Source organism: Homarus americanus, unplaced genomic scaffold (assembly GCF_018991925.1).
Source record: "Homarus americanus isolate GMGI-L3 unplaced genomic scaffold, GMGI_Hamer_2.0 scaffold40248, whole genome shotgun sequence".
NCBI lineage: Eukaryota > Metazoa > Arthropoda > Malacostraca > Decapoda > Nephropidae > Homarus > Homarus americanus.
The window spans coordinates 11,819,577-11,833,482 of record NW_024712526.1 but is presented as its reverse complement, the minus strand read 5'-3'; the positions used below and the strand labels follow the sequence as shown (position 1 = coordinate 11,833,482).

At 41.2% G+C, this 13,906-nt stretch overlaps 2 protein-coding genes across 4 annotated transcripts; both read right to left on the bottom strand.

Moving 5' to 3' along the window:
• Positions 1–169: 169 nt before the first annotated feature.
• LOC121863173 (clotting factor G beta subunit-like) lies at positions 170–13,534 on the bottom strand. 3 transcript variants are annotated; one of them, XM_042361672.1, is made up of 10 exons: positions 13,479–13,534; positions 4,732–4,834; positions 4,387–4,560; positions 4,034–4,072; positions 3,508–3,884; positions 2,841–2,947; positions 2,155–2,323; positions 1,548–1,647; positions 1,199–1,368; positions 170–863 (listed from the first exon to the last, which is right to left on the bottom strand). In XM_042361672.1, the coding sequence occupies exons 1-10, from the start codon at positions 13,494–13,496 to the stop codon at positions 699–701; spliced, it is 1,422 nt and encodes a 473-aa protein (XP_042217606.1). In that variant the 5' UTR covers positions 13,497–13,534; the 3' UTR covers positions 170–698. The 3 variants fall into 3 exon arrangements, with proteins under 3 accessions (XP_042217606.1, XP_042217599.1, XP_042217591.1); XM_042361665.1 differs by having other exon boundaries at positions 4,732–4,825; positions 13,470–13,524; XM_042361657.1 differs by lacking the exon at positions 13,479–13,534 and having other exon boundaries at positions 4,732–4,902.
• On the bottom strand, positions 8,965–13,528 carry LOC121863197 (clotting factor G beta subunit-like). Its single transcript, XM_042361683.1, has 9 exons — positions 13,418–13,528; positions 13,073–13,246; positions 12,718–12,756; positions 12,192–12,568; positions 11,513–11,619; positions 10,763–10,931; positions 10,147–10,246; positions 9,777–9,946; positions 8,965–9,444 (listed from the first exon to the last, which is right to left on the bottom strand). Exons 1-9 carry the CDS (start codon positions 13,494–13,496, stop codon positions 9,280–9,282), a joined length of 1,380 nt encoding a protein of 459 aa, XP_042217617.1. The 5' UTR covers positions 13,497–13,528; the 3' UTR covers positions 8,965–9,279.
• Positions 13,535–13,906: the final 372 nt, after the last annotated feature.

The window sequence follows — 13,906 nt, the reverse complement described above, 5'->3', positions numbered from 1 at the left end:
TTACAGACGATACAGCCTAACAGACGCAACTATTGTATTAGTCCTGTAGAGCTTGGTTACAGCGACCCTTCCTACCGTGCTGCATTGTCTTTTCCTTAAAGTCGACATATATCTTAAACTCGGCTTAAACAATATCTCATGGCTAGAGGCAGAAGGACAATCATATAACTTTTGTCTGATGACCAATAATTATTATCAATTAACAATATAACAATAATTCATATAAGAAATATATTGTGGAATAATTTATTAGCCTAACAATGATTTATTTCAGTTTTCAGTAAAATTTCACAACGAAAATTTCATAACTTGATAATGAACTTGTTTGTTCTTCATATTATAACAAGTTCAGGGTCAACACATAACTTCTTCATAACTGGGCGTGGTGAATGATGTTCTCTGGACAGTGAGACACTTCACCCATTAGTTATGTTCTATTAACCTTGTGGACGTCAACAATACTTGTGACGCATAAACCTTTAATAACAGAGTCATATAATAATGGCCACACTAGTTTGTGTAGTGACCTAATGTGTCAACTATCTTATAATTATCTTACAGAATATTTATCTTTTGGGTCCCACCTGTTCCTACTCAAATAACATTTAACAATTCAAGTGGTGAAATTCTTTGGAACTATATGTTGATCAATGGATTCCAGATGTGTTCAGAAAGTCTTGTGACAGAGGAAGTTCTTCTTAGAAAGCCATCTTCTTGACCCAGGCGAGGTACTGCTCCTCACGGATGTTGGCGCACAGGCCGGGGAAGTCTTTGTGCCCACAGGCAGCACCACGAGACACGACGCCTGCCATGGTGTATTGCCCAGCTGAATTCCTCGACACCAAGGGGCCACCAGAGTCACCCTGATGACCACAACACACAACATTATTCATTTAATTGCAATACAAACACACTGTAGTAAACAAACATTAATACGCCGACAATCTGCTGCTTCAGGTGTTGACACAATTACTACCTGGTGAACCTCTAGCTTTGTCCGCCACTAACTCCAACACTTAATTAATAAAGTTAACATAATAAATGAATTATAACTAAACATCCTCGTCCACTGTCAGTCCCACACAAAAAAGAAAAAAATATATAAAAGAAACAAATTACTTGACAATTCACTTATATAACTCCTTTATGGAAGGACAACACCTGCAACACCTCATTAATACACTATAATGTTTGTTACCTGGCAGGCGTCTCTTCCTCCCGCTCGGTCTCCAGCACACACGGTCTCCTTCCCGATGCCTCTTGGGAACTGTTTGAGATAATCGTCTCGAGTAGAGTAACTCTTGTCACAGTCTGAGGATTGGAATACTGTTATCTCCACCTCCTGCAGCACCGAGCTTGGCTCACCAGCTGTAGAAAATAATAATAATAATAATAATAATAATAATAATTGTTACTAGAATCCGGTGTATGATGTGATGGCAAGATAAACTTTGTATTCATATCAAACCCCAAGAAGGTAAATTGTAACGTGTGAATAAAGAATTTCTTTTTATTTAATCTCTCGGTAGTAAAGTGAAGGAACTGACCAAACTCAGTGTCACCCCAGCCAGCAATAATAGCCTTCGTGCCAGTCAGGTCGTTGATGCTCTCCTGCCCCCACGGTAGACACACCGGGTTGATGAATGGCTGAAACAAAAATAAAATTCAGTTAGATTTCCCTGTCAAAAAATATAATGAATCCAACCATTACGACTGTGACCTATTTGATCTATTAGGACTGTCACCTATTTAGCCCATCACCATTTGTTCCTCTTCAGTAAGATGTAGTTTGGGTGGTAATATTTAAGACAGTTAATGCTCTTATATACGGGTATTATCAGGATGTAAGTATTTATTAACATACTCAAGTAGCAGTTCATGAGACTTTGAGGTTGTAAGTCTTCCCTAAGTCTTCATCACAAGTCTCTTTAGGGCTGAACAAGGACCGAGGAAATGTTGGTGAGTACACAGAGGCAATGACCGAAGACTTGCAAGTATTGATAAGAACCAGACCAAAGTAACCAAGACAAAATGCTGAGATACTATGAATTACATCTCACTTCACCTCAAGGTAAAATAATCAATCTAGTAATTGGTTTGGTTTCGGCAATTTAACCAAGAAAAGAGAGAGAGAGATAGGATTGGTAAACGAACCTTCAATATCACTCTACGGTTTAGCTTGAGAAGAGCTAGGTCGTGGTAGCCCTGGGGGTGCACGTAGTCAGGATGCAAGATGGTCTCTGCCACACCGAAGTCCTCATGAGCGGCGCCGTCTCCATCATCATTGTAGTCATGTTCACCCAGGCGCACCACTGTCACTGTCCTGTAATGTTCAGATCATTCAATCATCCTAATTCCTTTTAATCCAAATAAGATATTTTTTGACGCTACTAGTGACTTCTCTCAAAAGGTAAATTCAGGCATAATTAAAGTGACATGGTTAAGATTTTACAAGTGTTAAGCCAAAGTTATTTGTCAGTCATTGGAGACATAAACATCATTGTTTGACGACTACCATAATCCTGTTTTAAAGTTCAACATGACAGTTTTGTCTCACGTCTGAGGGATTATCTACCAGTCACTGAGGTTACTACTACACTATAGTAAGGTGGATGTTTATCTCTGAGAGCCTTAACTTACTCCCCATAGACACGAGCTACTACGAGCGACCAACAGTCCAACGTTCCCCACCAGCCCGCCACAAACACTGTCTAGACAGCTACACCAGATTAAATAGTTCGCTTCCTCCTGCCACTGTTTGTCTGACACCGACCACACACCTGTTACACCTGACCTTGTATTATAAGTTTATGTACAGATTTACGTCATCCTCTACTTACCTGGACAAGAAACAATGAAGAGCGGTAAGGACCCACTGCTTGTTGATGAGCGCTCCTGCACAGAACCAAGTGATGGTGCCCTGTTCATTGATGTCCCCGAGCAGCGCCTGCAGACATCCATCGTCAAATACTTATAATATATGTTTCTTATTCTTGTGTACGCTTGTGAATTGGTTTCTATGTAAATATATTTTGTTAAAAAAAAAATAATAATAATAATAATAATAATAAATAAAATAAAATAAAATAAAATAAAATAAAATAAAATAATATTATATAATACAATACTATACAATACTATATTATATTATATTATATTATATCAAGAAAGCATTACCACTTATAAGGAGAACATAATATGTAATTTATATTATAAACTACAAAATTATTCTTTGTCTACAACATGAAGCATCTCGACCGTCAGTGTTTACATCACATACACTGTGACATTCACCTTATGTTTCAGTGTCCTGCAGCTATTACCATTACTTTAACTTATTCCTACATCACACAGTCTAGTGTGAAAAACTCAGTTACTGACAAAGAAACTCCGTATAAGATGATAATGAATCGGGAAGCAGCCAAACTTACCTATAATAACTGATGTAATGTGAGTGTTTATATATTGTGTCAATATATTCATAAGGAAAATCAATGAGCTCCTCACCATCCATGGCCAGGCGTTCTTTACTGCTATTACTCCGCCAACTACGCGAGGGACAACACTATCAAAGGCTTTTGCTGAAACCGAAGGTTGTGCTTCTGCAGCCGATCCACCTTGTTGGCGCTTTGCAGAAGAAAGTGGACGTTCCACACGCGCCGACGGATCATTAAAAGCGGCCACGGGAATCCCAGGGCGAGGTCGACTGGGGATGCCAGACCCCGAGGGAGAAGTGGGTCTCACAGGCCTCATGGTCGGGATGGGTACGGGAAAGACATCCGACGAGAAGTGACTGCTGCTGGTAGCGTCAGGCCTCAAGATGAACTCCTCATAAGGACTCTCGAGTAACAAGCTAAAAGTTCTGTGAGGGTTTGTTCCACATTCTGTAATGTCGGTAAGTAAGTAAACCAAATGTTGCTACTTATAATGTATCTTTATTGAAACAATTAATATAAATACAAGTAAGAATTAATAGCATAAATATTTTAGGTGTAATTAAGACAACGGCAACACATGATCTCTGGTTACTTACGGAAGTTGACGGCAGGTGGAGAGATGTCCCAGATGGCCGCTGTGTATGAAACATTGACACCTTCGTTAGTATCTGTCCTAACACATCCTTCAGTGTACAGGGATGTGTATGAGGAGTTCAGCTGGTGTGTGTGTGTGTGTGTGAGAAGGTCCAACTATCGTATGCATACTTTATTCAACTGTACAGTAATTAAGTCTAAAATAATTTAAGTTACTACAGCAACACTCGACATAAAGAGATAGACAGAAAGAGACAGAAAGACAGACTAGACTTCAATAATGTAAACATTTCAATCCTTCACGGAGTATTCACATGACGTCTATAATACTTGATACATAACAGAGGACAATTACCTCCAGTTGAAGGGCAACAGACAATGGGGAAGACGCCGCTGTACCCACATATGACTGGCATGTTGAGGCGGTACGTCTGACCAACAAATGGACACTTGCGGATATTAAGACAGGTTCCGGGGCCGCCTGTGTGAGCTGTGCAGGAAGACCCTGCCGGCAGGTCCAGTATGTTTACTGGTGCGGAAGAGAGAAGAGCACAGTGTTTATTAGTTATTCCCACCTGCTAGTGTGTGGCAGCCTTGAGATTACTTATTCCATCACCACACACACACACGTCTTGACCAGTGTGGCCATGTTTAGTTATTCTAACAACATATATTGGCCACAGTGGACCAGGATACTCACTCGGTTTCTTTGTGGTAACTAATTGATGGCCTGTGAAGTTTCCATGACCCCGTGTACTGGCCACTGTGGCCAACACAACAAGAGCCACCAACACCAGAGACACCTGCGTATGGCCCCACATGTTCCCTCCTCACACACCTGGATCCACAACACAACTGAGACCTCAACCGGATCGGGTCCTCATATAAGAGTTGCTGCTGGAGTTGCCATAATCTGATTTCTAAAATAATGTGTTCACTGTCATACTGCTTTGTTCACAATATATAGTAATACATGTACAAACAGTGACGCAACGTGGACGTACTATTTGAGGGATGGCACAAACTACTATAATACTCGACATTAAAGACAGAATAACACAATAAGAACCAAGGAATGACGTCACGTGTTCTGGGCATGAATTATCAAAGTGAACATCAGTAAGATTCTGGAAATGATCATTATGGTGTAATCTCTTGAGCCAGACTTTCTCAATATGTTTTTGTGCGTGTTTTTCCCTAGATGTAAGATAACACACACACACACACACACACACACCATACATACACACACACACACCATACACACACACACACACCAAACACACAACACACACACAAAAAACACACACACACACCAAACACACAACACACCAAACACACAACACACACACAAAACACACACACACATTACTACTACTACTACTTTTTTCTTTTTTTTTAATAACGCCTCCAGCCTCCCCCAATAGCTCACCTTCGCCACCATTTTATTACCTTAATATTAAATATCCTAATACATAAGTAGCTATCCTAGCTGTGTTGAGTTAGTTGAGCCGCGGTTCTACTACTACTTTGCTGTCACTTGGTATCGAGTTCGACGATCATCCAGCGATGATACAAAGATACGAGTTATTAGGGATGTCCCCTTCATTGGTGAGTTTTGAGGTGACTAAAGAGGCCGATACGGGACCGGCAGAGATGTTCACAGAGGTTGCACATGTGGAGGGCTACATCGAGTGCGGGAAGGGCGGTGGCAGCGTGTTTCCGGAGTTGACGATTGTCTGCCTCGGTTTGTAGTCGGGCTAACTCGAAAGTATTGACACCTTCTCGTGTGGTGATCCTCCAAGCGTCACGATGTGGAGTGATCTGGTCCCAGGTGAGGGGGTCGATTTGGCACTTTTTCAGGTTTGTCTTAAGATTATCCTTATACCTTTTCAGTTGCCCGCCGGCGTTACACACCCACACACACACACACATAAATTCACACACATACATACACACACACACAAATGCGAGCGCGAATGTGTATGTACGTGAGTATGTGTGTGCATAATAATAATAATAATAATAATTAACGGTTTATTGAAAGAGCTTGGCAGCCAGAAGGCTGAAAATATACAGTTACATATTTGGGGAATGGGTTACGAATTACAAATAATATACAAGTGACATAAGTGACACAAATAAGACATATAGTAACTTAGATGGGGATCAGCTCAAACTACAGTTCATTTCAACATAGTGACAGTGTAGGGAGCAGTGTTTACTGGGAGTGAATACACTGATTTATTACATGTTATTGATAATTTTTACAATGGTTGGGACTGGGCTGTTCTTATAGCGATCAGTTCGTGCACGTATGGGCTGGATGCGGTTGTGGTGTCGAACAGCAATTCTCGGACAGGGGATCTCAGGTGGTAGTAGGGGCCGGTGTCGGGGATGGTGTAGAAGCTTCTTACCAAATTTGCAGATGAGGCCGTGGTGATGGTCAGTGAGAGTCGAAAGGGTCAGTGTGTTGAGCGCTTCTTGATATGTGGAGTAGGAAGGGGAGAGAATAATCTTGCATGCCCTCTTTTGCACTTTTTCTAGGTGTTTACGTTGTGTGGCATTTAGGGAGGAAGACCAGGTGGGGGAGGCATAGGTGAGCTTGGGAAGTATGAATGTTGTGTATACACTGAGGAGCTCGTGTGCAGGAACTCCGAGGGACTTGAGTCGGCGGAGGAGGTGGAGACGGAAACTGGAGGATTTGACAACTTCACTGACGTGTGGTTTCCAATTTAGTTTGTTGTCTATGGTGACGCCGAGGAGCTTCGTGGAATCTACAACCTGGAGTGTGTTCGGACCTAGGGTAATGGAAGGAGGTGGGACAATGTCGGAGGAGAGGTTGATGTGCATGACCATGGTCTTGGTATGGTTGATGGTGACATGGTTGTTGGTGGCCCAGTTTTGGAGACTGTTCAATAAATCCTGAAGGGCGGTATAGTTGGGAGCAGAATTGTTGACGCTGATCCCAATGGTGGAGTCGTCGACATATTTCCAGCGAGCAGGGGTTTCTCTTAGGGCATCATTGATGAGCATAAGGAAGCAGAGTGGTCCCATCTTGGTGCCTTGGGGACGCCACAGGTGAGTGACTGAAAGGTGGAGACAGCCCCTCGGAAGCGTACAGCTTGGCGTCGGTCACTGAGGAAGTCTGTAAGCCATGGTATGAGACTTCTCCGAAGCCCGAGGTCAATAGCTTTGTTTATGATTATATTGTGGTCGACTAGGTCGAACGCTTTAGTGAAATCAATGAAGGCGACAGCTACAGACGTTTTTCGTTTCTCGAGATGGCGGTATATGTAATCGAGAAAGCTGACAAGACAGTGAGTGGTGGAGGAAGTTTTCATGTTGCCAAATTGCTGAGGGTCTACGACTCCTGCAATATCAGCATAAGCCCAGTCCACAAAACTTTCACAGATGTATGTGCTCGTGTGTGTACATGTGTGTGTGCTTGTGTGTGTACATGTGTGTGTGCTCGTGTGTGAGTGTCTGTATTTTTGTGTATGTATGTGTGCGTGTGTGTCTGTCTGTGCGTGTTTTTATCTGTGTGCGCGCGCTTGACAAGTTTTCCTAGAGTGGTCACGTGTCGCCCCGTTGCTATCCACCAGACTTGTTCTCCCAGGTGTGGTGGTGGTAAACACACTCACACGTGTACCCACAAACACACACACGTGCACTACTATACACACATGCTCTAGTACACACACTCACATACATGCACTCATACATACTCACACAGACATAAATAAACTGAAGTTGTTGAATGTTGGCCACAGTGACCTTTTGCACCCACCTTGGTGTTATTAGTTGGTCATAGTGGCCACACAACAACAAAGGTAACAGTGCCGTGGCCTTACACTTACCTGGAAGGTGAACCAAACTTCACAGTTCTTGTTACTTCACTGTTCATGACGCACGCCCACAGGTGCTCCGCCACCACAAGTATTAAAACCTTTTCAGTCTTGACAGTTCCTCCCAAAATGTTAATAAACAGCGTAAATAATGATCATGGAGATAAGATAGACGGGAACAAGACATATACAGAAGACAACAACTAATAACCGTCAACTAACAGTGATGCCAGTTGCGGGATACAGTACTTGTTCCTTGTGTATTGTATAGGGAAATGCCCGCGGTGACGATGGCCTTATTATTATTATGATTATAATTTAGTGTTTCACAAATATAGTATTTTCCTACAACAAATATGTATACTATTAATATTTTGATTAAATTGGTGACAAAAATAACCTTTCCTTCCGTAGCCGAGAGAGTTACTAACCATCTATGTTAAGTTAAGCCTTGCTAACCAGACCTAATTTAACCTAACTCAACTCTTGTTAGGTTACGCCTGGCAGTAGCCGGGAGGCATCGGGAAGGAGACCGTGTGTGCTGGAGACCGAGCGGGAGGAAGAGACGCCTGCCAGGTAACAAACATTATAGTGTATTAATGAGGTGTTGTCCTTCCATAAACGAGTTATATAAGTGAATTGTAAAGTAGTTTGTTTTTTATATATTTTTCTTCTTTGTGTGGGACTGACAGTGGACGAGGATGTTTAGTTATAATTCATTTATTATGTTAACTTTATTAATTAAGTGTTGGTGTTAGTGGCGGACAAAGCTAGAGGTTCACCAGGTAGTAATTGTGTCATCACCTGAAGCAGCAGATTGTTGGTGTATTAATGTTTGTTTACTACAGTGTGTTTATATTGTTCATTAATTAATAATGTTGTGTTTTGTGGTCATCAGAGAGACTCTGGTGGCCCCTTGGTGTCGAGGAACTCAGTTGGGCAATATCTTCCCAGGTGGTAGTACAGTACCTCATTATTTCCTTAATATTATCTTAACATGAAATGCCTTTTCTTGTTATACTAAGATCATCATATTAGTTGTTGAAGTTCTGTCATGCTTAAAGGCAGAAGGACAATCATTTAACTTGTGTCAGGTGATCAATATTTATTCTAGAATGATAGCATAAAATAACGTAATGGATCCTCAGTAAGAACTTTATAACTTGATATTGAACTTGATTGTTCTTCATATAACATGGTTCAGGGGGAACACATAACTTGTTCATAACTGGGCATGGTGAACGGTATCATATAATAATGGTCACACTTGTTCAGTACTCAAATAACATTTACCAATTCAAGGAGATGAACTTATATGCAACTATAGGTCTATGTTTATCAATGGATTTCAAATTTGGTCAGAAAGTCTTATAAAATTCTTGTGAAGGAGGAAGGTGCTCTTAGAAGGCAGTCTTCTTGACCCAGGCGAGGTACTGCTCCTCACGGATGTTGGCGTACAGGCCGGGGAAGTCCTTGAGGCCACAGCCAACCCCACGAGACACGACGCCTGCCATAGTGTATTGCCCAGCTGAGTTCCTCGACACCAAGGGGCCACCAGAGTCTCTCTGATGACCACAAAACACAACATTATTAATTAATGAACACTATAAACACACTGTAGTAAACAAACATTAATACACCAACAATCTGCTGCTTCAGGTGATGACACAATTACTACCTGGTGAACCTCTAGCTCTGTCCGCCACTAACACCAACACTTAATTAATAAAGTTAACATAATAAATGAATTATAACAAAACATCCTCGTCCACTGTCAGTCCCACACAAAAAAGAAAATATATAAAAGAAACAAATTACTTGACAATTCACATATATAACTCCTTTATGGAAGTGCAACACCTGCAACACCTCATTAATACACTATAATGTTTGTTACCTGGCAGGCGTCTCTTCCTCCCGCTCGGTCTCCAGCACACACGGTCTCCTTCCCGATACCTCTTGGGAACTCTTTGAGATAATCCTCTAGAGTAGAGTAACTCTTGTCACAGTCTGAGGATGGGAATACTGTTATCTCCACCTCCTGCAGCACAGAGCTTGGCTCACCAGCTGCAGAAAAGAAAAGAAAATAATAATAATAATTATAATAATAATAATAATAAATATTTATTACTAGAATCCGGTGTATGATGTGATAACAAAAAAACTTTGTATTCATATGAAACACCAAGAAGGTAAATTGTAACGTGTGAATAAAGAAAAAAAAAGGAATTGTGTTAATCTCTCGGTAGTAAAGTGAAGGAACGGACCAAACTGAGTGGCACCCCAGCCAGTAAGAGTAGCCTTCGTGCCAGTCAGGTCGTTCATGCTCTCCTGCCCCCACGGTAGACACACCGGGTTGATGAATGGCTGAAACAACAACAAAATTCAGTTAGATTTCCCTGTTAAAAAATATAACTGAACCCAACCATTATGACTGTGACCTATTTGATCTATTAGGAATGTCACTTATTTAGCCCATCACCATTTGTTCCTCTTCAGCAAGATGTAGTTTGGGTGGTAATATTTAAGACAGTTAATGCTCTTATATACGGGTATTATTATCAGGATGTAAGTATTTATTGACGTACTCAAGTAGCAGTTCATGAGACTAAGAGGTTGTAAGTCTTCCCTACTAAGTCTTCTTCACAAGTCTCTTTAGGGCTGAACAAGGACCGAGGAAATGTTGGTGAGTACACAGAGGCAATGACCGAAGACTTGCAAATATTGATAAGAACCAGACCAAAGTAACCAAGACAAAATGCGGAGATACTATGAATTACATCTCACTTCACCTCAAGGGAAAATAATCAATCTAGTAATTGGTTTGGTTTCGGCAATTTAACCAAGACAAGAGAGAGAGAGAGATAGGATTGGTAAACGAACCTTCAATATCACTCTACGGTTTAGCTTGAGAAGAGCTAGGTCGTGGTAGCCCTGGGGGTGCACGTAGTCAGGATGCAAGATGGTCTCTGCCACACCGAAGTCCTCATGAGCGGCTCCGTCTCCGTCATCATTGTAGTCATGTTCACCCAGGCGCACCACTGTCGCTTTCCTGTAATGTTCACACTACTCCTTCATCCTAAATCCTTTAAATCCCAACTTGACAGCTTTGTCTCACGTCTGCGGGATCATTTACCAGTCATCCTAAATCCTTTTAATCCAAATACGTTAATTTTTGACGCAATAAGTAACTTCTCTCTAAAGGTAAATTCAGGCATAATTTAGGCGACGTGGTTAAAATTTTACAAGTGTTAAGCCAAAGTTATTTATTAGTCATTGGAGACATAAACATCATTATTTGACGACTACCACAATCCTGTATTAAAGTTCAACATGACAGTTTGTCTCACGTCTGAGGGATCATCTACCAGTGTCTGAGGTTACTACTACACTATAGTTAGGTGGATGTTTATCTCTGAGAGCCTTAACTTGCTCGCCATAAACACGAGCCACTACGAGCGTCCACCACTCCAACGTTCCCCACAAGCCCGCCACAAACACTGTCTAGACAGCTACACCAGATTAAATAGTTCACTTCCTCCTGCCACTGTTTGTCTGACACCGACCACACACCTGTTACACCTGACCTTGTATTATAAGTTTATGTACAGATTTTCGTCATCCTCTACTTACGTGGACAAGAAACAATGAAGAGCGGTAAGGACCCACTGCTCGTTGATGAGCGCTCCTGCACAGAACCAAATGATCTTGCCCTGTTCATTGGTGTCCCCGAGCAGCGCCTGCAGACATCCATCGTCAAATACTTATAATATATGTTTCTTATTCTTGTGTACGCTTGTGAATTGGTTTCTATGTAAATCTATTGTATTAAAAAAAACATTAAATAAAATAAATAAATAAATGAATAAATATAAATATAAATAATATATATATATATATATATATATATATATATATATATATATATATATATATATATATATATATATATATATATATATATATATCAAGAAAGCATTACCACTTATAAGGAGAACATAATATGTAATATATATTATAAACTACAAAATTATTCTTTGTCTACAACATGAAGCGTCTCGACCGTCAGTGTTTACATCACATACACTGTGACATTCACCTTGTGTTTCAGTGTCCTGCAGCTATTACCATTACTTTAACTTATTCCTACATCACACAGTCTAGTGTGAAAAACTCAGTTACTGACAAAGAAACTCCGTATAAGATGATAATGAATCGGGAAGCAGCCAAACTTACCTATAATAACTGTTGTAATGTGAGTGTTAAAATATTGTGTCAATATATTCATAAGGAAAATCAATGAGCTCCTCACCATCCATGGCCAGGCGTTCTTTACTGCTATTACTCCACCAACTACGCGAGGGACAACACTATCAAAGGCTTCTGCTGAAACCGTAGGTTGTACTTTTGCGGCCGGTCCACCTTGTTGGCGCTTTGCAGAAGAAAGTGGACGTTTCACACGCGCCAACGGATCACTATAAGCGGCCTTGGGAATCCCAGGGCGACGTCGACTGGGGATGCCAGACCCCGAGGGAGTAGTGGGTCTCTTAGGCCTCATGGTCGTGGTGGGAACAGGAAATTCATCCGACGAGAAGTGACTGCTGCTGGTAGCGTCAGGCCTCAAGATGAACTCCTCATCAGGACTCTCGAGTAACAAGCTAAAAGTTCTCTGGAGGTTTGTTCCACATTCTGTAATGTCGGTAAGTAAGTAAACCAAATGTTGCTACTTATAATGTATCTTTATTGAAACAATTAATATAAATACAAGTAAGAATTAATAGCATAAATATTTTAGGTGTAATTAAGACAACGGCAACACATGATCTCTGGTTACTTACGGAAGTTGACGGCAGGTGGAGAGATGTCCCCGACGACCGCTGTGTATGAAACATTGACACCTTCGTTAGTATCTGTCCTAACACATCCTTCAGTGTACAGGTATGTGTATGAGGAGTCCAGTTGGTGTGTGTGTGTATGTGTGTAGGAAGGTCCAACAAGTTTATGCATACTTTATTCAACTGTACAATAATTAAGTCTAAAATAATTTAAGTTACTACAGCAACACTCGACATAGAGAGATAGACAGAAAGAGACAGACAGACAGACTAGACTTCAATAATGTAAACATTTCAATCCTCCACGGAGTATTCACATGACGTCTATAATACTTGATACATAACAGAGGAAAATTACCTTCAGTTGAAGGGCAACAGACAATGGGGAAGACGCCGCTGTACCCACATATGACTGGCATGTTGAGGCGGTACGTCTGACCAACAAATGGACACTTGCGGATATTAATACAGGTTCCGGGGCCGCCTGTGTGAGCTGTGCAGGAAGACCCTGCCGGCAGGTCCAGTATGTTTACTGGTGCGGAAGAGAGAAGAGCAGAGTGTTTATTAGTTAGTCCCACCTGCTAGTGTGTGGCAGCCTAGAGATTACTTATTCCATCACCACACACACACACGTCTTGACCAGTGTGGCCATGTTTAGTTATTCTAACAACATATATTGGCCACAGTGGACCAGGATACTCACTCGGTTTCTGAGTGTTTACCACTGTGGCCAACACAACAAGAGCCACCAACACCAGAGACACCTGCGTATGGCCCCACATGTTCCCTCCTCACACACCTGGATCCACAACACAACTGAGACCTCAACCGGATCTGGTCCTCTTATAAGAGTTGCTGCTGGAGTTGCCATAATCTGATTTCTAAAATAATGTGTTCACTGTTATACTGCTTTGTTCACAATATATAGTAATACATGTACAAACAGTGACGCAACGTGGACGTACTATTTGAGGGATGGCACAAACTACTATAATACTCGACATTAAAGACAGAATAACACAATAAGAACCAAGGAATGACATCACGTGTTCTGGGCATGAATTATCAAAGTGTGCATCAGTAAGATGCTGGAAATGGTCATTATGGTGTAATCTCTTCAGCCAGACTTTCTCAATAGGTTTTTGCGTGTATTTCCCAAGATGTTAGATAACTCACACACACATACACACAC